The sequence below is a fragment of the Larus michahellis genome, chromosome 2 (assembly GCF_964199755.1).
Source record: "Larus michahellis chromosome 2, bLarMic1.1, whole genome shotgun sequence".
Classification (NCBI taxonomy): domain Eukaryota; kingdom Metazoa; phylum Chordata; class Aves; order Charadriiformes; family Laridae; genus Larus; species Larus michahellis.
In genome coordinates, this window is record NC_133897.1 from 165050366 (window position 1) to 165071972 (window position 21607).

The 21607-nt window shown below is 38.4% G+C and overlaps 1 protein-coding gene across 16 annotated transcripts in view; it reads right to left on the reverse strand.

The window, feature by feature from the left end:
* The window catches only part of PTK2 (protein tyrosine kinase 2), a 222193-nt gene that overhangs the window by 45746 nt on the left and 154840 nt on the right, over positions 1-21607 (reverse strand). For 5 of the 16 annotated variants that reach the window (XM_074577925.1, XM_074577923.1, XM_074577926.1 and 2 more), the window contains 4 exons: positions 20562-20614; positions 6390-6446; positions 3767-3864; positions 140-224 (listed from right to left, as the gene is read on the reverse strand). In XM_074577925.1, the coding sequence (XP_074434026.1) occupies positions 140-224; positions 3767-3864; positions 6390-6446; positions 20562-20614 (293 nt within the window). Of the gene's footprint in view, positions 1-139; positions 225-3766; positions 3865-4924; positions 4946-6389; positions 6447-10380; positions 10399-11610; positions 11695-20561; positions 20615-21607 lie in introns of all 16 variants that reach the window. The other 11 variants (XM_074577918.1, XM_074577917.1, XM_074577911.1 and 8 more) reach the window with 5 other exon arrangements.

The window sequence follows — 21607 nt, forward strand, 5'->3', positions numbered from 1 at the left end:
ATTGTAGGAGAGAAAAAGGTCACGCGACATATTAATAACGAGATTTACATTAGTGGCAGAAGTTTCTGGCACAGATGGCTGCAGTCTTTGCAAGGAATGGTTACAGAAGCTACCCAAAAATAAGTATTTTAATACTCACAGGCTTCTTGTAAGAATTTTTCTCTAACGCTGTCTGAGGTGCAGTTTTTACACGTTTTGATTGCAACAGCCATAGCTGGATTTTCCTGAAAGACATTATTGAGAAATAACTGAAATACAGCCCACCAAAAGCCAAGCCCGTCAAAATTCGAGCAAAAATGCTTTAGAGAAAAAGACCATTAACTAAAATATCTTTAGTTAAGAAATTACATTTTGAAAGCTTCAGTGTTGAAATATTATTATAATCAAGACACCTAGTGTACAACGTTTACATCTAATGCCCCATGGAAATATTCAATCTGTTTTAAACTATGTTAAATCGTACAGAAATTATGTCAAAAGATGGTAAGCTTAACTGAATAGTACTGTAAACTTTTTGTGTCATTGAGGATGGTAAACTCTTGTCGATATTTAGCAAAAGCAGAGGAAACAGGCAGATACATGCCTAAAACCACACTTGGCTTATGCAAGGAAGCAACCTGGAAAGCCAAATAAAGGACTTTTTGTGGCTCTTGCAGGGCAAAGACCGGCTACAAGTTTGAACTCAAACTACAAAGGAAAGTAAAATAAAGATTTTGCATATTGGCTTCACAATCAGTTATATCAAGGGCTTAAAAGCGAGTTCAACAGAACACACGTATTCAAAATCAGGAACAGATTTTACCACATGATTGCTTATCCTCTGAATACTGAAAAACGAGGAGCGCTCGGACAGCCTAAAGGAGGCCTCTGAGCTCCGGCGGCATCTTTCATCTTCTCTTGCTTTGGTGTTTTTCGAATACCCTTTCCATAAGTTACAGACAAGCGTTTTTCTCCTGAAAAGAAGCTTTAGGTGTTCGAGCTTCACTAGCGTTCAAAACGCCACGACTTACTTAGAAAATGGTATTTTTACAACACAGTGTATCCCCACGGCACCATGCGGTGCTCAGATGTTCACCCATACAAGTTCTTAATGCCTTGAAAGCAGCCGAAGTGTTTTAAAATTAAGCTTCTACATTGGCTATAGGCCTGCTCGAGGGCTAGTAGGCCTTCCTTCCACCTGGGAAACCGGGAATTGTGCATTGTTTAATGGGAAGGTTACACATTAACCTTTCCCCAGAAGGCTAAAGGGTTAATGTACGTCCTCACTTAGTTCTTAAGGCTCATGCTTGCTCTATTTTAAATCTTTTTTTACAGACAAACAATATGAGATTTAGAATAAGATTTATATTTTTCAGGCTTAAATGTCTATTTTCTAAGTTACAACATCGCTCTTCAAGCTGACTTTGCAGGAAAATATTGACTAAAACCTTCTCTCACACGCAAACAGGTAGTTAGAAAAACAGTAAATAGAAAAACAGGTGGTAAACTGAGATGATTTTATTCCCTTCTGAAATCAAGATTCAATAACCAACCCTGGCTGAGACCTCTGGAGACCAGCAAGACCAATCCCTCTCCTGGTGTTGAAGTTTTTGAAACACCTCATAACCGACATGAGCATCAAAAGGAAGAGTTTCAGTGTCTGCAACCAGCAAAGGCTCCAAACATTTTGCAAAATAAATACAGGAAAAGGCTTGAAATCAGGAGTTTGCCGATGTTTTGTTTTCAGATAAGGAGACAAACCAGTGAGGACAGATCAGACTGGCAACACTTCATGTACTGAGCAGCAAATGCTATTTTAAATGACACTTCTGGATTAATCCCACAGTAAATCTGCCTTTAAAGACAGTATCATTTGAATTGCTTACATCTGAGCAATAGGATGCTATACGTACACATACATTTTTCCATTTGGTACCCTATAGATACAGGCTGGCTGTGATATTTCAGGAATACCTGGCAGTAAGCAGCATTTGAGAAGAGGTGGATGCCGCACAATCACTAGAATAAGAACTTTGCAAGTGCAATGAACAAGGATAAATGAGATTTTTCAGATTCAAACTTCAGGTAGCGGAACAGGAGGTCAGAAATCTTCCGTATGTTTTTGCACGTGAGCTGAATATTTACAAGGATGGAAACGCTATCATGTTATTGTAACTAATCTTTTATCTAGTGTTAAGATTTCTTCCAAAAGTGTAACTTACACTCTGACTAGTACAATAAAATTTAATCATCGTACCTTTCCGTTTTCCCTTCACACATTCAAGTGTCTTAGACGTAGTAAAATGTTATTAATGAAAGCAATCGGGAGACTGCCATTTAAAAAACTCCTACTAGACACAAGATGACTGAATAAAATCTGTTTTCCAATTCAAGAAAAAGAACGGAGAGAGACAGCATATTCCAAACAATAGTCCCTAAGAAAAGGGGACTTTAATTGGTTTTACAGAGCATTAGATTTATCCACTGTGCCCCAAGTTCAGTGAAATATTACTCCTCAAGTACTCCTGTTAACGTGGACAGGATTAAATGAAAAATAAGAATCTCCCTTCATGCAAAGAATATCAGATGTGCTTTTGTAAATGAAGGTATCGGAATAGACTTCAAACTTGTCTGAAATAGATAGCATTTATCATTATTTATTTACTTAAATATTGCATTAAAGATTTGTTTATTTAATGCACCGAACCCAGGGCCCTAACCAGCTGTTTCTGCGAAATACCGTTTCTGAAGTCAGAACTAGACTGTTGTCCACATGAATTATTACTTCATCTATCGAAAATCCAGACACTTAATTTCTCCAAATGAGAAATAAATCTTCATTTTACACTTGCAAAATTCGTTTATTATAAGCTCAAAACTGGTTGAAATGAAATGGTTTTCCAGCTTTCTCTTGTTTTTTTTCCACAAACTTAATTCTTCATCCATTTAAATTGCAATCTTAATTTTTGTAGCTGCAGTCTAGAAGAAACACATAAGGACCAGTCGAAATTACACAAGTCCCACCAGCCTCACTGGTTTCACTCAGGAGACTTTTGTGCATTGGGGTTTTGCTGGATCAGTGTCCAAGTATTTTCTATCTTTTCTTTCAGGAATAAGTATTAATTTTATTAACACACAAGCTTCTTTGGGAGAGATCTAGTGAGATGCGCACTGGAGAAGCAGATGCATGTGTTTAACATTATTGTCCCCCAGTTGTGGGGTACTGATTTCTCCTCTATGTCAGCAGAGAAGTTACAGTCGCTAATTCTGACACAGTTGGCAGCTTCTGCACTGAACGCTGAACCTAAACCCAAGTCAGGCTGAACACCAATAAATAATGTTTTTAACTCTGGAAAAGGTTCTAAAGCACTGATTGCTCACTAGGGGAGCGTGGCCAAAGGGACGCATACTCACCATGCTTGGACACACTCAAAATAAAGAAGAAAGTGTATTGCTGGGGTGAAAAGCAACGACTTCTAATTCTGACTCAGCCACTGGCTTTGGGACAGTCCTGAATCATTTATTTGGCTCTTTTGGTTCCTTTCCTGAGCTGTAAGAAAGGGGGATATAGGAGCAGCAAAACTACTCTGGAGCTAGTTTTCTACTTATCTGAAACGTGGGGTATATTCTCTACATGCTGATTATGCAGAAAAATAAATAACAAGGTCAATTTTTATTTTTTCTGGAAGACTCAGACCAAGGTAGCTAAAGAATACATGTATTTTTTATATTATTTTTTAAATAGAAAGCTTTTGTTGTTTATTTTTATTTCAGAAGTGAGGCTTACCGGACTCATGTAAACTCCTTGGTGTACATCTCCAAACTGTCCTTCACCGATGCAGCGCCCCAGTTCAATTCTCTCCCTTTGAATTTCATAATCTCTGGCTATAAGAATATAACGCACTTAAAATATCAAATTTCTGATGAAGGGCAAAGAAATAATCCACAAGATACAAAACTCAAAGTAAGTCACTCGAATGTCTCACAGATGAATAACTACAATTAACATTTGCTGCACACCAACCTAGACAAATGCCGTGTACACACAGTGGAAACCTCTTAAACAAACGTTTGACTCCAAGCAATGAAAAAGGAATTGCGAAATCCAATTTGCTAAATTAACTACTACGCATTATTTATTTCAACGCAATAGACATAATTGAATCCTTCTCAATTATAGTTAGTAAAAGACAATACAAATAGCCTAGGGCAATACCAATTATATTAAACACAGCCTCAGCGCGCTCATCCCTATATATGTTTAAGAGAACTCCACTATGCGGTATTTTAGCTTTTGGAACCATCAAATGAGCCCGGAGAATTTTTAAAGAGGTAACTGCAAGAAAAAAATACAGGAACAAGAGCATGGCAAATAAAGACAAAATGAACGAGCAAAATTTTGAGAGCACTACAACTCTATCAGTGTGTAACTGAAGTAAAATTGAGATGTTTTGTGGACTTACGCAATTTTGTTAATTTAGTGGTTTAACCGACTGCGAATATTACTGATAAAAATGGCTCAGTACTTCAGCAAAACATTTAATCAATTGCAATTGAATCGCTTCATTTGCAATTTAATTTCTAGCAGACACAGAAAAATATTTCAGGAATAGCAGAAAAGCATGTGCAGTATATGTTTTCACCTCTACTTGTATAATTCAGAGAAAAAAAATATAATCAACCAGCTTAGGACACCACGACTGATGATTTTGACTTCATTAACACTACGGAAATAATGTCATCTAGAGCTGGATAAGAAAGTGATAAATGCCTTTTTAATTTCTTTTTTTTTAAAGTACTGCATTTTCCTCTTTAAAATCCCAAAGCTAACTGGTTTAACTATAAATAAAGAATGTTTATTAAATGAAAGTGAATAGTAAACTTAAAAATTCCACATCATTCCAAATTGCAAGCATACAAGGATGGGTAAAGGGTCTCCTGTTACCTTCATCTATTCCATAGCTTTCTGCAGTGCAATTAAGAGAAAAATCAAATGCTTACTTAGATAAAGTTTCTCAAAATCAAGACAAGTACAAACATTTTTTAACTTTTTTTTTTTTTTAAATGAAGAAATACACTGATGCAATTTTAAGTTTACATTAGCAGAAGTCACAGGTCTGTTCTTGTGATCTTTACTGACTCAGTCCTTGGAGAGCTGAACACTTGAGTTCACTTCAACCCGGCAACGCACGTAATGAATTTCACTTCAGCAGCCCATCTCCTGGGCCTGGAACTGAAGGCATACTTAAGAGTTCAGCAGCATCCAAGGCTGGGCCCACAAGTAATTACTTTCATGAGAATTTAAATGAAAATATTAAGGAAAAAAAAAAAAAAAACCACACGAAGTTAATATGTCAAGAAAAAAATATAATTTATCACAGTACTTTCTGATCCTGCAATTATTTCAGTGGAATCATGTAGTGACTTACTGCAAGACATTCAAAACACACTGTTTATTTCTGGAAAACATATATTCTTGCTTTTCAAATATTTATGTTCAAATATATATGTTTTTCAAAACATATATTCTCGCTTTTCAAATATTTTCCACAGTAGCGGAAACTGTGCTGGAAACACGGAGGTGATCATGAAACATCCCTGCCACATGGTAAACTCCAGAAATCCTTGAGGAGATTGATGGTTCTTCAGCAGAACGTGGTACCAGCTTACCACCATCCACCCCTCCTACACTAACGACACCCCACATTTGTGCAGGTCGGCTTATCGACCGATTGTCTACTCCTAGAGAAACCCTTGGCTGCCAAAACACAACTGCAATTATGCAGACGCAACTTTTAAAATCAGAATACTAGAATTCCATGTTAAATTAGTTAGCCTTGACAGATTAAGATTATATTATAATTCAAATACGCCGTAAGACAAAATCCTTGTGGCCGCTCATGCATCGGTTTTTTGACTTCAAAGATGAAGACTCAGAAGAACTTTGCATTTTTATTTTTGTTCCTGAAGTCTTTCATCTTTAACAAAATTGCATGTGGTACAGATGACTTTCCTCTACCAAGGAACTTGAGAGCAGCAAGTCTGTCCTAGAGCGAGAGTGAGATACAGTTCGACACCGACACACACGAGCTTTACGAATGGTTTGCTCTTATCACAGAAATCTTACCCATTCTTTAAGCGTTGTGTTCAGCATCACAATCAAAAAAATGCACATTTTGAGACATAAAAGGAATTTCACTGTGAAGTCACTGGCAGCAGCAAACCAGAATTTGGTTTTATTTCCTTCAAAACTTGAACTTGAAAAACACCGAATCTAGCAGTTTCCAAAACATCATAAAGAATATTTTCTTTGCGCACATATTACTTAAGGCTGAAAGACAAGATTCAGGCCCTGCTAAACCAAAGAAGCTTTAGGACAGAAAAGTTCCCAGGTTAACTACCGTACTTACTTGATGGCATTGTGTAAGTGTCTTCTTCATCTATAATCTCTGCATAGTCATCTGTCTCTGTAAAGGGAGGAATTGAAGAATTTCGGGAAAAGCAGATGAAAACAATTCTCCAGAACAATATCTCCAATTTATCAAGGCTGATATGTCGCAACCCCCAACCTCGACATTGCTGGGACGCATTTACAAAAGCATGAATAAAAACTTGCTCATGCATAATTTATGGTATGATAATGACCTCAGCGCCAATTATACTACGTCACATAGCAGCATTCATCAAGGAGCAAAATGAAGACTCATTCGTATTCAAAAAAGTTCTGTAACTGAAACCCATCTAAACTGTTGACTCAAAAAGAAAATCTTTTTAACTGCAAATTCCACTGCGGTAAGGAGAAAACATTACTAATGGCTTAAATTGTTTTACTTTCAATAAAGTGTGAATAATAGTTTGCTAGTTTTTAATGTCAAACAGGCAGAACAGCCAGTAAAGGTGTTCCAGGGCAGCATCTACCTACTGTCGGTGTGGCAAGGTGAGTTGTTTTCCAGAGTCTTCTACAGCAAAAAGATCGTTTAAGTCACACTCTTGCCTTACACCCATTTTTCTCGCATTAGTCTCATTTTTCCTTGTTTAGTGGAAATTCACCACCAGTTTTGCAGTCAAGAATCAACATCTCATGGACAGTGTTTGAAAACAACCCATTCTCAAAATTTTCAGAAAAAGAACAGTCTATTTCTTCCTCTGTTTAAAACTTATGACTTTTAACGTCATCTGTTCTCAAAGTGGTTTAAATGGTGTCAAGTCACATCAGAAGGTCCTTCTCTTGCTCTAAAGAACTTCCAGCGTGCGTAGGTCATTTCCTAACGGTCAGATAAATTCCTCCGGGGGTCACAAAACCAGTCCACAAGAGTGAGATAATTTTTCACTTCAAGGCCCTTAAATTCCACTCGCCAACTTCAAATGCACAGAGAGAGAGTCTCAAAATTGAGTAATTTCAAATCCAGTATGTGGTTTTCAGGGTTGGTTTCAGGTGACCACATATTGGGCTGCCTCTGAAAGCCGTGAGTTACTCCCCCTTTTTCCCCATCTGCCCTGGAGCATACATACATCCCTAATACTCCCTGCACCCTGCAGAGGTTCTGAATGGAGAATGGGACAAAGCCACGGTGAGACGGGAAGGAAGGATGGGATGACCCTTTTGGGACAGCCCTCAGGTCAACCAACTTAAGCCAACTCTGAAACCAGAGCAAGGCTCATAAATATTATAGACATACACAAACAAGAGGCTTAATTTTCATACAAACTGCATATTCAACAATTAGGAAACTACAGGTTGCCTATAATCTTTGCAGTTCAACACACTTCAGTGAGTAAACGTAGTTTTATGATCCTAACTTTGTACTACTTAAATAAAATTAAAGCTATTTTTCTTCCAAACTCCTGTAGGAATACACCGTGTCTTGTAAAAACAGAATCAGGAAATTCTATGCCATTTAAATTTTTGCCAGGCCGTTTCTATTTAGGACACAGCAAAACTGAGTCACCTCATGAAAGTTTGATTAATTATAGAGACAGTGCACACTTCCAAACAGGCAGCGTACTCCAGAGGCACTGATCCCTTTCTTGGTATGTTTTTTTCTCCCTAAACTATAAACTAAAGTTTTTGTAGAAAATAAGCCCCGGGTTGATCTAAAAAATAAGCTCCTGTTTGAAAGAAACCGTTAGCACAACACCAATGTGATGGGGATAAATCACTCTGCTTCCTTGTAATATTGTGGTAAGATGTTTTTAACATTTATTTAGTGTGATATATATCAAATGTTGTTACAAGCTAATATTGGAGGACACCAGAAAATTCTTAATCTATGTAAAAAAAAATGGGCTGAATCAAAGATATTATAAATATATTTGAGATGAATTTTATAAGTCTGGAAGCTAGAATTGGTGCCACACTGGTCTTTAAAAAACCAAAACATTTGTCACACTAGATTATGTGCTTACAAAATGTGATAATGGCTTGGCTTGCTCATCTCTCTGTTTCAAATTAATGAACTTCATTCATAATAAAAGCATTATCAGAACACCACAGAGCACTTCACATGGTTTTGACACATTGCCCAAAACCATCCTGAAACGAAAAGGGTCTTTCAGTAGCCAATCCAAATAAATTAAATGTATGTAATTAACAAAATAAATATTTTTTGTTACACATTTAACACTCTGGAGAGGAGTATATGTAATACGAATTGAGAAAATAATTCCTATACGTGCCTGGCATTGTTTCTGGGAATTAGAGGAAAATTCAACCAAGGCATTATCAGTGATGTGCTCAAAGTGTTTTGTAACAAAGATAACTGACCTCCCTCCCATGCAGCCTTTACCGCACGATTAGAGTCATACCATAGGAGACTATAACCAAGTCTGCTGAGACTATGACCGTGTCTGCTAAGATATTCCAGAACCCATGCGGAGTCCAGAGCAAAGCTCCGCTGGGCAAGGCTCTCCAGGCTGCTCTACGAGGAAGGATGTGCTACACACAGCAGTCTCAAGAGCTGAACACCCACAACAAAGCAGCGATGCCAGGAGACGTTCTATCTTGGAGGCCTTTCCTAAGTCTAGTAAAACTAATATTTACAAATATTCGTTTACTGCTGCTCTCTCACATATTTTAAAACCAGCACCGAACCTTGTCACCTGTTGGCCAACCTGAGATTGTTCTTGATGGAAATACCAATAGGTCGCTTTTGGACAAAGATACAGCGTTGGTGGTACAGGTGAGCGAGTCCATTTGAGCTTTACTAAATCTGAATGCATTTATTAAACAGTAGGAAAAAAATCCCAGTATATTAAATCCATAAAAACTAATCTATGATTTTAACCACTTCTTTGATATTTCCTTTTCCATGACTTTTCCCTCCACTTATCAGAGACCAGAAGTTATAACAGATGATAAGCACCAATAAAAAGCGATACAGGGTTAGTATCTGACATAAAATTTCTGAATTTATGACAGAAAAAATGCCCTTTGAGTTTGTAACTTTAAAAAAAAAGAGAGAAAATTTAGGTAGAATTACCTTAACATTATTTATATTTCAAGGAGAGGAAGGAGATGACAATTTCTACACCCCCTTTATATTTTACTGACAGGAAGGTCACAAGACATTATCTATTTCTTCTTATCGCCTTCCTTTGCATACTGCTTTTTATGCCCTTTTAGTCCCCCCTATTTGTAAGAATAAAGACACATACACTCCCAGTAGTAGCAGTTTGAATTTTTTCCAACATCAGATGGAATCCTTTAGAAAAACTGCTAAAAACTTCTTTAAAAAAAACAAAACCAAAGCCCAACTTGTTTGCAGAAGATAGCAAGTCAATATTTTCTAGGAAAAAGACTTTAAAATTCTGGAAAATTTTAATATTTTGTAAGAAATTTCAAAGTTTTGAAGAAGAACATTAAAATCTGTCTTTAAAATTAGAAGTTTGAGTGGCTAAAACCTGATGAACATTTCATGTATTCAATCTACATTAATCCATCTTGTAGAGCAAGGAGCAGTAGTGGATAACAGAGCACTTTGATGCTACCGTGCCTTTACAGCATCGCTTAATAGACTCATTTCTCACATGTTACATCCATTATCTCACCCACCGACCAAAAAAAATGTGTGATATAACCATTTCAATCAAGCTGAATGGACGCTCTTGCAAACCTATAAACCTTCTTTGCATCATGCCAGAGCTCTCATTGCAAACGCATGCAACAGCACATCCCTGTGTGTCTGAAATGGTTTTTCTTTTCCTTTTTCAATTCCAGTTTAGCGGAAAGTGTTAGTTGCACAGCTTGTAAAGTACAATATTTATTGGCTAATGTCCAAAGCAGACGGCTTTTTAATATTAAAATCGGTAGGAAATTTATTACTGAAATGTGCATTAAGCAGCATACGGATATAAAGGTTGCATATTGCACGTTAGTAACACACAGACTAGAAAACATATTACCGTCCCCACTAATTTCATCTGCAGATCCAGGTGGCATGCAAGGAAAGAGAAAAACAGAGGGGGAGAGAGAAGGGACAGAGAAGGGGGAGGGGAAAATATACTATTAAATTCATGAGTAATCCAAAAGTATTCAGACTGCAGTTATCTTATATACCTGACTCAAGAGAAACCAGAAAAGTAGCAGAATTTAAGACTTCTCACCTAAAACCCAAGGCACAAAGATATGTTCTAAGAAGTTTGTCAGAGTTAATGACTTTTGAACACAAAATTACACAAAAATTAAATCTGGGAGTGGAACTAGGTTTTTTTAAGGCATTGTTAAGGAAAGTCAATTTCTGGTTTTATTTAATGCTTCACTACAAATTAGATCTACAGCCAGATGAGTCAGTTCAATTTGACTTTGCGCATACACTTACGACTTCGGGTAAGTAGCGTTGGTGTTGACCCTTTCAAAGGAAACTGATAGCACTCCTGCGCTATCGCTAAGACACGAGTAAGAAATGGAACCATCTAAGCACGAATTACACAGAGCATACGGCAGTTACACAAAGTTGCAATCTGAACGACTGGCAAAGGGGGCAGCTCTACCGGGAAGATGTTCAAATGAGCACCATATTCTGCATTTACAGCAGCAGCCCTATTGCACACCAATACCCACAGCACAAGCTGATGCACTTTAGACGTTATTTATGAATAAAAGGAAGATAAGCATTAATGTTGTAAAAGTAATGCAACTATTACTCCAATTCTTCTTACCCCTAACAAAGCCAAACTGGTCCAGACCAACTGCTGAACCAGTATGCAGCCAAAAGCATCACCGTATTCAATATTTAATTCCAAGTGATCTCAGCTGATGCTTATTGTTGCGATTCTATTTCATTCATAAGCATGCTGTATCAGGGGTCCAAGAATGAAGTAAAAACATATTAACCAAAAAACCCCATAGGTAGACGGGGGCTGCAGAGCTATACAACTGACATTATTAATACGTTTGTCGTTGTAGAATATGATGCTTAAAACTAAGTCCCCCATAAAAACGGGGACCAGCAAGTTTGTGACATGGCACGAAAATCCAATTCAAAAGGAGGGAAGGGGTAGAAGAAATTTAATGACATTATTCTTGGAACTCTGTTTACCTGAGGCTAAAGTAGTACAAAAAAACAGTAACTGCATTAGTATATTCAGCTTTTTGGGTTACTTAGGCAGCCTATACAAAGAGCAGTGCAGTACCCTTAGGCGGCGGCTCATGGGAACAGAAGACGAAAGGGAGAAAGCGTCTAGCTTTCTTTACTTTATGCTGACAGTGATTGACTCCTTTACACAGAGGCAAGAAAAGGAAAGAGAAAAACAGAAACAAATTATTTGGAAATAAAAGAAAAGAGACAGGAGAGAACATCTACAACGAATGAACATAAAAGTAAAGGTTTACATTACAATTCCGTATACGCAAACAGATACGAATGTTGTTGAAACTCTAAAGCGCATTTAGTATTTTCCTTCAAATTCCTTTCTACAGTAACGTTGTTCTTATTTCAGTTTTTAAAACTAAGACTAGAATCTATTAAAAAGTTAGCATTTGCCAGCTATGTGTACCATCCATCGACAACACAAGAACATTGTCTATCCCAGAAGTGTGACCCCCTTTTGCAAGCTCCCCATCTACGTTCTACTAGGACTGTGCTACAGCGAAATTCTGAGTTAAGAGGCAGCCACCAGACTCAACCATGGACGTATTGACTTTCTGGACCCTTAAAAGAACTTAAGACAAAACAAGTATGTCACGTAGCAAGGTTACATAGAACAAGGAAGAACACAGTTTCTCTGTCCCACTGCGATACAACACTGACGTTATTTTATGATCTGAAAATGGCCACTGGAGTTGTAACTCCGGTGCAGACCTGTCTCGCCAACTGACATTCAGCTCTCCAAGGATCTCTGGGTGAGCGGACCACGCTACTGTCCTCACTGGTCCCTTTCCTACTCACCCTACTGCATTTATTAGCAAAGTGCTCATCAGGAGCAGATTTTTGAGTAGGAGAAAATACAAAGAAGCCACAACTGATTTCACAAGGTGAGGAAGAAGGACACAAGGCGAACCCGAGGACAGCTGCTCCTTTTCTTTCTCGTTATCTGTTTTCTTTCTTTCCCTCTCTCCTCCATCTCAGGAAATGTGAGAGGTGGTTTAAAAAGCCAATCAACTAAAAACCCGCATCTTGTTGCTGGTAGTCCTTCACCCTCAAAACTCAAGTGAGGTCCAGCCACCTTGAGTTCTACAGACTGGAGGTACAGCTGTTAGAAGAGAAGCCCAGTAGCACAGAAGCAGCATACTGGGACAGCAGACCAGTTAGCGGTGGAAAGAGTGGAGGAAGGGTGGAAAAGAAGAATTACCTTTTAACTAAAATACTTTCACATTTTTGATAGATTCTAGAAACCTAGGAGCCATCAAAGCAGCTATACTTACACGAAAGCACCATCTTATACAGAGCTGTGCAGTTTTTAGTGGCCAGATTTTGAGGGAAAATGTGCAGAATTTTTTTAAAGGTGTATTAAGTGTGTTCGATCACAGTCCAATCTGGAGGCTGCATATTGAATTTCACGCATGCAAATCTAACGGGTAACGCACTCCCAGATACAAGCCACGCTTTGCTAAGATGGCAATTTTAATCCAAAATTAAAACAAGTGGGTGAGATTTATCATTGCGTCCTAAACAACCAAGAACCATTATAAAAACTGCTGGGGTAAACAAACAGAAATCATTCATCAATTGTGAAAATTTACGTGCCATTGGAAATGACAGAACATTAATCATATTCAATGCTAAAAAATAAAAGAGATGCAAGGAGAGAGCAAAATTATTGCCTAAGTCAGTGTATCGGCATGCCTGTGTATACCACGTTACCGCACTCCGAGGGACTTCTCTTCCTAACATCACACAGCACCATTTTCAGCACTCTCATTCTAACACAAGCCTGAGGTAACATTCATAAAAAGCTTCAGACATAGCATGCAAGAAAAGAAAAAAAACCCTACAGCTATTTTAAGAGACTACGGAAATGAGAATAAAGGAATCCGATACTCCGTACTGAAACAGAAGAACAGGTATAGAGTCGCTGGAAGCAACACAAGCTATCGAAAAGGGAAGAGATGTTTCAACCCTTGACCCGTCTGCTCAGGCCACGAATCTAATTTAAGCTTGAAATGCTGAAATGCTGCTCCCTCTCGCATTGATCCATGGGTAGCAGAAGCTGACTGAAACCTATTTCATACGAAGGGCACATCAAAACGACAAAAGTGGGTTTAATTCATCATGTGCGTGTCCTGATGCCCCGCGATACGGGGTCCAACTCCTCTTCTGCATTTCAAACTTTGCCTTTATGATTTATTGTCTAAAGTCTGTTGAACTATTCTGCCAGACCACACGGAACACTGCTTTGTCTTAAACTCACCACATCGTCAAGTCTAGCTGCAAAAGAAAGCTTATTTAGGTAAAAAGTTGATTCCAAGTTAAACAAAAAAAAAAAGTTCCAAGACTTTTTCAGGAGTTTAGAGAGTGCCTGCTTGAAATGAATACTACTTAGAAGGATTTCCACTGTTCCACACTAGCTTCCAGTGGTGTCTACCTAAATGCCCATAAAGCTCAGAAATGCTGCTGAAAACTGCACTGGACTTCTTTTTTTTTGTTTATTTCCTCTTCTCGATACTAAGTACTCACGAAAATTGTTGTGTAAAAAAAAAAAAAAAAAAAAACAAATCACTTACTATGTAACAGACTATGTTAGAAAGGAAGCAACCAGGCTAAAGGGTTGTTACTACTGGAGCTCCTCGTTAGGATTGTATGAGTAAATAACCAATACTGGAAGCCTGAAACTGATAACGTCCCATTCTATTTATTCGTACATTCCTAAACCAGTTTGAGGAAAAACCCTGACAAAAAAAATCAGTAGAATGAATAAATCTATTTGTTTTCGACCTTTTGAAATAAAATGAGCACTGTGCAGTTGTCACATCAAGTATGTTTATATATAAACAACAAACCCCCAAACCTAATACTGCATGGAATGTTTCTTTAGTCATACTACAGTGTTGCTACTAGTAAAGCAAAAGTGTCTGCTCAAATCACATAAATGGATCACAAAGGAGGAGCGTAGGAGGGGAAGAACTCTTTTACCCACACCACAGACCGAGGAAACCAATGCGGTAACTTCCTAAGCACTGAAACGGAGGAAATCTGTTCAGCCTGTCACCACAGCTCAGTCTGGTCTTCTTGTGACGGGAATCTGAAATACCGTAATTTATTAGCATTAAGGGCATAATAAACTTTACATTTATTAATTAGCGGAATAGCTGGGTGAGCTAAGAAGGAAGTAGCTTTGTGAACTTGGAGACTAATGGCTTGCTCAAAGTTTACAAAATTAATCTGTAAAAAACCTTAGGCTTGAGTGTCTCCCAGTCCCGTGACCACACGGCACAGCTACAGCTGTACAGAGCCTTCACATTCCTCTAATTACTTAATAATTAGAATGTAAAGCTATGTAATTTATGCTAACACTGTTAGTCTTCCTTTTCAGAAGTGAGCTGTAGAGTACGACCTAAGTGAGCCGGCAGACAGAGTCAATGCATCAAGACACAAGTTTGCGTTTTAAAAAATCCCTTACACTTTTCAGCATTGTCTTTTTGGAGTGAGCGTGTAAAACAAGCCCAACTTTACAACTTCAGGCAAAGAACACCTTTCCCCTCCTACCAACTAATTCAAATGGAACTAGGAAATCCAAGTCCTAGACAAGAAACTCTTTCAGAGTTGAGCACAGGGCAGACCTTCATTTTGAGCACGGGAATCCCTGCGTAGAGCACGCACTGTGCTTTGCGAGCAGAAGCGAGTCAACAACATCGTGTTTGTCTTTCCACCCTTGCTCCCAGCTTTGCTTCTGATTACCCCGCATCATTCGCCCGTACACTCGGGTCCTTTCACTTGCCGACATCTCCTTCATTAAGAACATTTTAAAGTGTTGTAATACTGAAATCAGGGGAAGATATTTATTACTTTTTTCCTCTCCTGTTTGTTGCATTTTGACATTTGGCTCCTGCTATATTTCAGTTTGCTCTAGGAAACCTACTGCAAGTCTCTCTCGCGGATGAACTATACCATATTGGTTTTTTCTGCAGGCTAAAATCTCACTTACATCATGTTTCTCCCCTTCAAAAGAGATTTTTTTTCATTCCAACTGAAATTTCAGCTAAGTGGTATGACTAAATTGGCAACTACTTCAAATTCAGGATCTGCTCATCAGTAGCGCCCTAGAGAAGAAGAACTCTCACGCCACTTCACTGCCACAATCAGGACTGAACCACAATATGTGATTTAAGTGTAACAATATTATAAACCTGTGCTTCTAAAGCAGAACCTGGAATCTTCCTGAGAAGCCCCTCTTTCAAGATGCTAAAATCCTTCAGTTCCTATAAGGATGTTCTCTCCAAGAGATCCGATTTCTCCTTCGCAGGGCATCTTACTGGATATATCTAAACCACAGGATGCAGTTATAATTTCCTCCAGAGTCACTATAAGCAAAGAAATTTTCTTTTTTCCCTCTACAGAGAGGCAACAGCACATCAGCATTATTAGAAATTTATGCCATCATATTATTATACACTTACAGCTACACCCTTTGTGACCTTAAAAAGCTACTTGTGTTAGTAACACCAGCTGCCCCAGCCAGGGAACAAGATGAGAAATTAATTTCTCTTTAAGATACCTTTTTCCCTATTGAAGGCGCGTGCCCTGGGGTCTGTTACTTAGATGGCTTGAACAGCCTGCCTGAGCATCTGAAACAGTGATGGTATTTTTAAACACCTTTCAATTTCCTACACCAAATAAGCACAGAGTAAAGCTGCAAACGCAGCACCCGCTTTGAAGCAAGACCAACCCTGGGGCAGCCCCTAAAACCCTCTGCAGGCACATGCTCATCTTCCTCCTTACTCTCGTCTCTCCAGTTCCAGCTCCCTCCCCACAAAGACGGTATTTTACTCAGCAGTACCTGGATATCCAAGTGTCAAGAGCGAGTGCTTAGAATCATAGAATCGTTTAGGTTGGAAAACACCGTTAAGATGGAGTCCAACCGTAACCCTAGCACTGCCAAGAACCTAACACCACCACGGCTTGTTCAATATTCTGCTTGTTCAACAGGCGCTGAAACCAGCGGGCCTGAAATGTCATATTCCGTAGCACCGCATATAAAGTAAGGTTTGAGCTACCATTCAAAAAACTTCTGTCCACGGGATTCTCTAGTGCAAAGGAGGCAGAGCGATTAGCCAAGGGAAGCAAAAGCGTCTTTATTCTTCCCAGTCATATTTATACAAGTGAGGATGGAGCAGGAGAAACCAAAGAACTCTGTGTCAGACCGAATTTATGTAAAAAGGGAGCAAGCAAACTAAGGCTTTATTGATTTCATGTTATGAAGAACTTTTTATAATATATAATTGACTAGGTAAATTATTATTTTTGGAAATGCGTGTATCAGGAAATACGTGCATCACTTTACTAAGGCGAATGTTTGCTATTTCAAAACAAACTGCTGGCCAAAATAAGTTCCTGTAGACTGGAGTAGAGCCTTTTAATAAGGTGACTCCAAGCAAAACAGCAGGAAATCTGGTCAATAAAATTATACTAAACTGCTATGCCGCTTCTTACAGATTTGATACACTATTTGCACAGAGCAAATAGTTTAGCCTTACTATTTCCTGAGTGTACGCTCTTGGCTAAGGACAAAGAATTCTTTCTTAATGTAAAGACAGAAGTAGAGGGAGAAGGAGATAAAAGTTGGAACTATCTATCTGTTAGCTAAAACACTAATTGCTTCTGGTGAATCACAATAACTTAAATCAAATCATCGTGTGTATACCAAAGAAATCTGAAATCCAGCTCATATTTAATTGGGCTTTTTATTTAAATTTATTTATAAACCCACCCTCACCCCCACCAAATGTAAAATTTGAGGAATACGATTATTACTGTGCTTTAAAAAACCAGGAGAATTTGGTTGATGTCTTACTCGCACACAGTGGAAGCTGGTGCCCACGGCGAGGAACACAGAATTTAAAGAAGCAAGACAGACAAATAATACCAGAAAAAACCAGAAGCAGAAGCGTGCAGCAAGAGGTGGGTGGTGAAACCTGGTTCAGTGATACACAGCCGTAAGAGAACATTTCTTGGCTCCCAGGTCCAGCAATCTGCTGCTTTGGATTCCTGGAACCAACTTCACCCTTCACTAGTTTGAAAAGGCCTTTATTTAGAGCAGGGGAAAAAAAAAAGTATTTAAAAACCTGGTATCTTTGTATGCTTTGGAATACTGCAACACTCGGAAAGAACAAGTCTGCATTTCACTAGGCCAGAAATATTTCATGGCATGTTAATAAATAGTTCAAAAAAGAAAGACAAGGCATCTTTCATTAACTGGCTCATTTTTAAACTTACCAAACTTCAGACAAACACCTGAACTTTAGACCACCAAATCCATGTTCCACACTGGTTTTTGGCTATTGCTGGTTTCCCCAAATTGTAGCAGGGAACTCACTGTGAAACTTGCCTTTAGAACTAAGGTTATTAATACTATACATGTGTCTGACTGCTTAATTTTCCTGCTGAATGTCTGTCTCAGATTTTTGCTATTTAGCGTTAGCATCGGGAGAGGTCTAAAGAAAGGGGAGCGATCTCACTGAAAACGAACGGCGGAGTTAATTTATGATTTAACCCACCAAAGGCATGAAGGACGCTACAGCTGTCAGTAAGTTATAAAAGCTCGTCTTATTTGACGCCCTTTGCTCCAAGTCATTTAAATGTCACCAGAGAAAAGCTCTTATTCTGCAAACCACGCTAGCATCACCCACAGCTGGCTTTGCACGGGATGCTGTCAGCTGTCAGCCGCTGCTGACCTGGAACTCTCGGGTTAACTCAACATCACGTACATCTGTTGCCTCCGTTGTTCCGTACTGACGGATCAGTTACGTGTGACAACAGGAGTGACACTTCTTCACATCTACATGAAGTATTGCTTCATTTATCACAAGTTGATTCCTTTGGGGACTCAGAGATTTTTACAGAAAGTACCTCCCGAGGAAAAACCCTTATTATGCCACTTCATCTCAACGATCTGTCTGCGATTTAAATTTAATATACTGACATCCATGCCACACTCGATGCATTTAAAATCATTTTTGGGCAAAAACCCCAAACGAACAACAACAAAAAAGTATGCCAGTGTTCTGCGTACCCATGTTAAAAAGAAGAACCCTTGAGAACGAATAATAAATGCAATGGCTTGAATCATTCCAGAATTATGTCAGCCTTTCCAGTGGCCTGTAACACGGTATAAAAAGCAAGAATCAAGCACAATGGCTTCATTGTGGAAAGATACAAAACCTTACTACAATGCAAGGAAAACACCTAGTTGGTTTTGATATTGGTATTGGGAAGAAAGAGACAGACATTTTCTGGTTTAATGTTATTGTTTTGCTTATGGCATCAGGAGCAGCTTTGCGCCTTACAGCCTCCTTGATGGTCTCTTGAACGACCAGCTCACCTCCCACGCCGCTACTTCTGTTTCTGCGGTGCTACAGCAAAGCTCTGATGTGCCTGGCACTCACCTTTACGTGACGCCCCGAATGCCAGAGTTCTGTGTTACTCTAACTAACTTCCCTATGTTAAGATCAAAACACTACTTCGAAAGAGTAGAGAAGTGAGTTTGTGCTCAGAGACGAGTACTTCGGCTACAATGCATCAAGCAAGAGATACCTAAATTAGCAAAGTCAAAGTGACAGCAATAAAGGATTGTGAAGTAAGCATTTATTACTGCTTTTAATATTTAAAGTATATCAGCATTCTTAGAAAAACTGAAGGAGTAAAAATTTGAGGTGGCAGGGGAGCAGGACTTTTTTGTCCTGAAGATTAGCTTTTTTGTGTGCGAGTGGAGCGCTTAAAAAGCACAGCACTAATCACTTAAGAAATTTCAACTTTTTCTAACAGCTAAAGGGAACCACACAGGTAAGAATCAAGAGAGAACATGTTGACTGTGCTTCATGCTTGTCTATCTTATCTACCATGCTTGCTTGATCAGTACTGAAGGAAGGAGAGCTGCTATTTGACTCTGGGAGGTAACAGTAACCGAAGAAGCTCTATTACACCTCTACAGCTTGATACACATTTGAATTCCCGATCCTCTCATCTATTTTCTTGCACAAGGTCTGTTTACTTGGGCTTCCTCTGCCACGGGGTGAATCTCAAACATCTTTACAAAAAGGTTAAGGGCGGGGAAAGGAATCTGAAAAGTAGAAAATTAATCAAACAGCTACATATTTTTCCTCCTCCTTGTATGAAATATGTCATTTTTTTGAATACATGCCACTAAACGCTCACATAGCTGTTAAAATGAGTTCATAGCCAAATACTAGTAATCTATAGGAACATACCATGTCATTAATACACTTTTGCATTGAAAATCTCCTTAATAAATATTACGTATAAGGATCTAGAAATGTATTTCCTACTAAGACACTGAATCAATCCCTCAAAAGGATTTGTTCGGAGATTCTGCGAAAGAAAAATGTTCTCAAGTATAAAAACTTAAAACAAGCCACAGTAACTAAGAGAAATCTCAGAAGCCTATAAGCTATACAAACAACATGTATTACCTCACATGCTCATCCTTCAATTAACTTGTGATTTTCAATAGCAAAAATGAAGTGCTTTGATCTAAACAGCAGCTACACAAAAAAAGCTATTAAGTTTCTTCTTTCTGAAAAGCGATGATTAATATTTAATTGCCTATTTTCACTTTTCAAAGCGCCTCCTTCATAATTAACACATACTCAGGTAATTTAAGTTCTAGCCCACCACATTCTACTTCATTACAAAGCTAAGGGAAAATATTGACGAGCAGCCTTGCTTTGAAGTGTTCCAGCCCTGCGTGACTGCAGGGATACGGCTGTTCCGGCAAGTGACGCTACACGGGATGGCCACAAAAAGTTTCTCTTTAGAAACTGCACTTCAAAAGGCAGCACAGCTCCGGTCTCGGGAAAGTCAATAGCCATGGAGCAAGAAGTGAGCTAACTGCGAGTGAAAAAACTGCCTAAACATCTGCTAGCTTTATAAATAAACTTGTATATTATATTTTTTTTTTATGAGCCTTACCTGACACAGAGACTGTGTGTGACCTTACTCCTTGCTTCTCATTGTTGGCCAGCCTGTAAAACAGAGGTTGGAATCGCTGAATGCTGTACATTCTTCACGGTCACACGCACTGGGAATTCATCCTAACAGGGCACCTACTGTAATTAGCAGGGCCAATCCATTTCCCACAGTGACAGCTTTTGAGGGGGAGAAAAGTCAGAAAGGAACCTACCATCTCAAACCCAGCTGGGGGAGTAAGAGTGGAGAGAATGCATTACCGTTTTAATTAGCATAGTGATTCACAACGACAGAGCAAATGTAAAGTTAAAAACAAAACCCCGGTTTTACAAACTTTTAAGGTCAAGCCGTGCACGTCTAAACATCGTCAATGTATGTAATCTGATGGTGCTTCTACTTTCTGTATTATATACTGGAAATAAAGTATGACTTGAGTTTTTGTCTGTAAGACGACTTATCCTGTACAACAATTTTAAATTAAATTACAGGTCAAGTAAATAAAGAAAACCAATTACATTTAAACGTAGTTAGGTATAAATGTTCACTAGTATCAGAAATTCCAATGAATTCTTCTAAATTTTGTTCACGTACATACATACACACAATTTTAACAGTAAGAGAGCGCTCCACTTCATGCTTTGAGAAATCTGGAATTTCATCTGGCAAAGACAAATCTTTCTAGATGCAAGACGCTGTTGGCTAGTAGTTTTATGTATTTGAAAACAGCCCATTCCTCTGCTGCCAGACCAAGAGCATATGGTGCAGCCCTTGTTTAAACAGCGTCAAGCATACAAATTCAGTTTTGGTAAAGTGTCCCAAAAATGGGAAGAAGTTTTTCCTTCAAACCTTATTTCATCCCAGAAATGCCTACAAATAAAATCTATGTAATTAATATTAAATGTAATCTACATATGTATAAATGTATATAATATGTATATAATAAATGTATGTAATCTATGTAATTAATATTAAATAAAATCTATGCACTTAGAAAGTTATTCTGTGTTTCTCGGTCGTATCTATTTAAGCAAAAACAAGTTTTCCTCTTC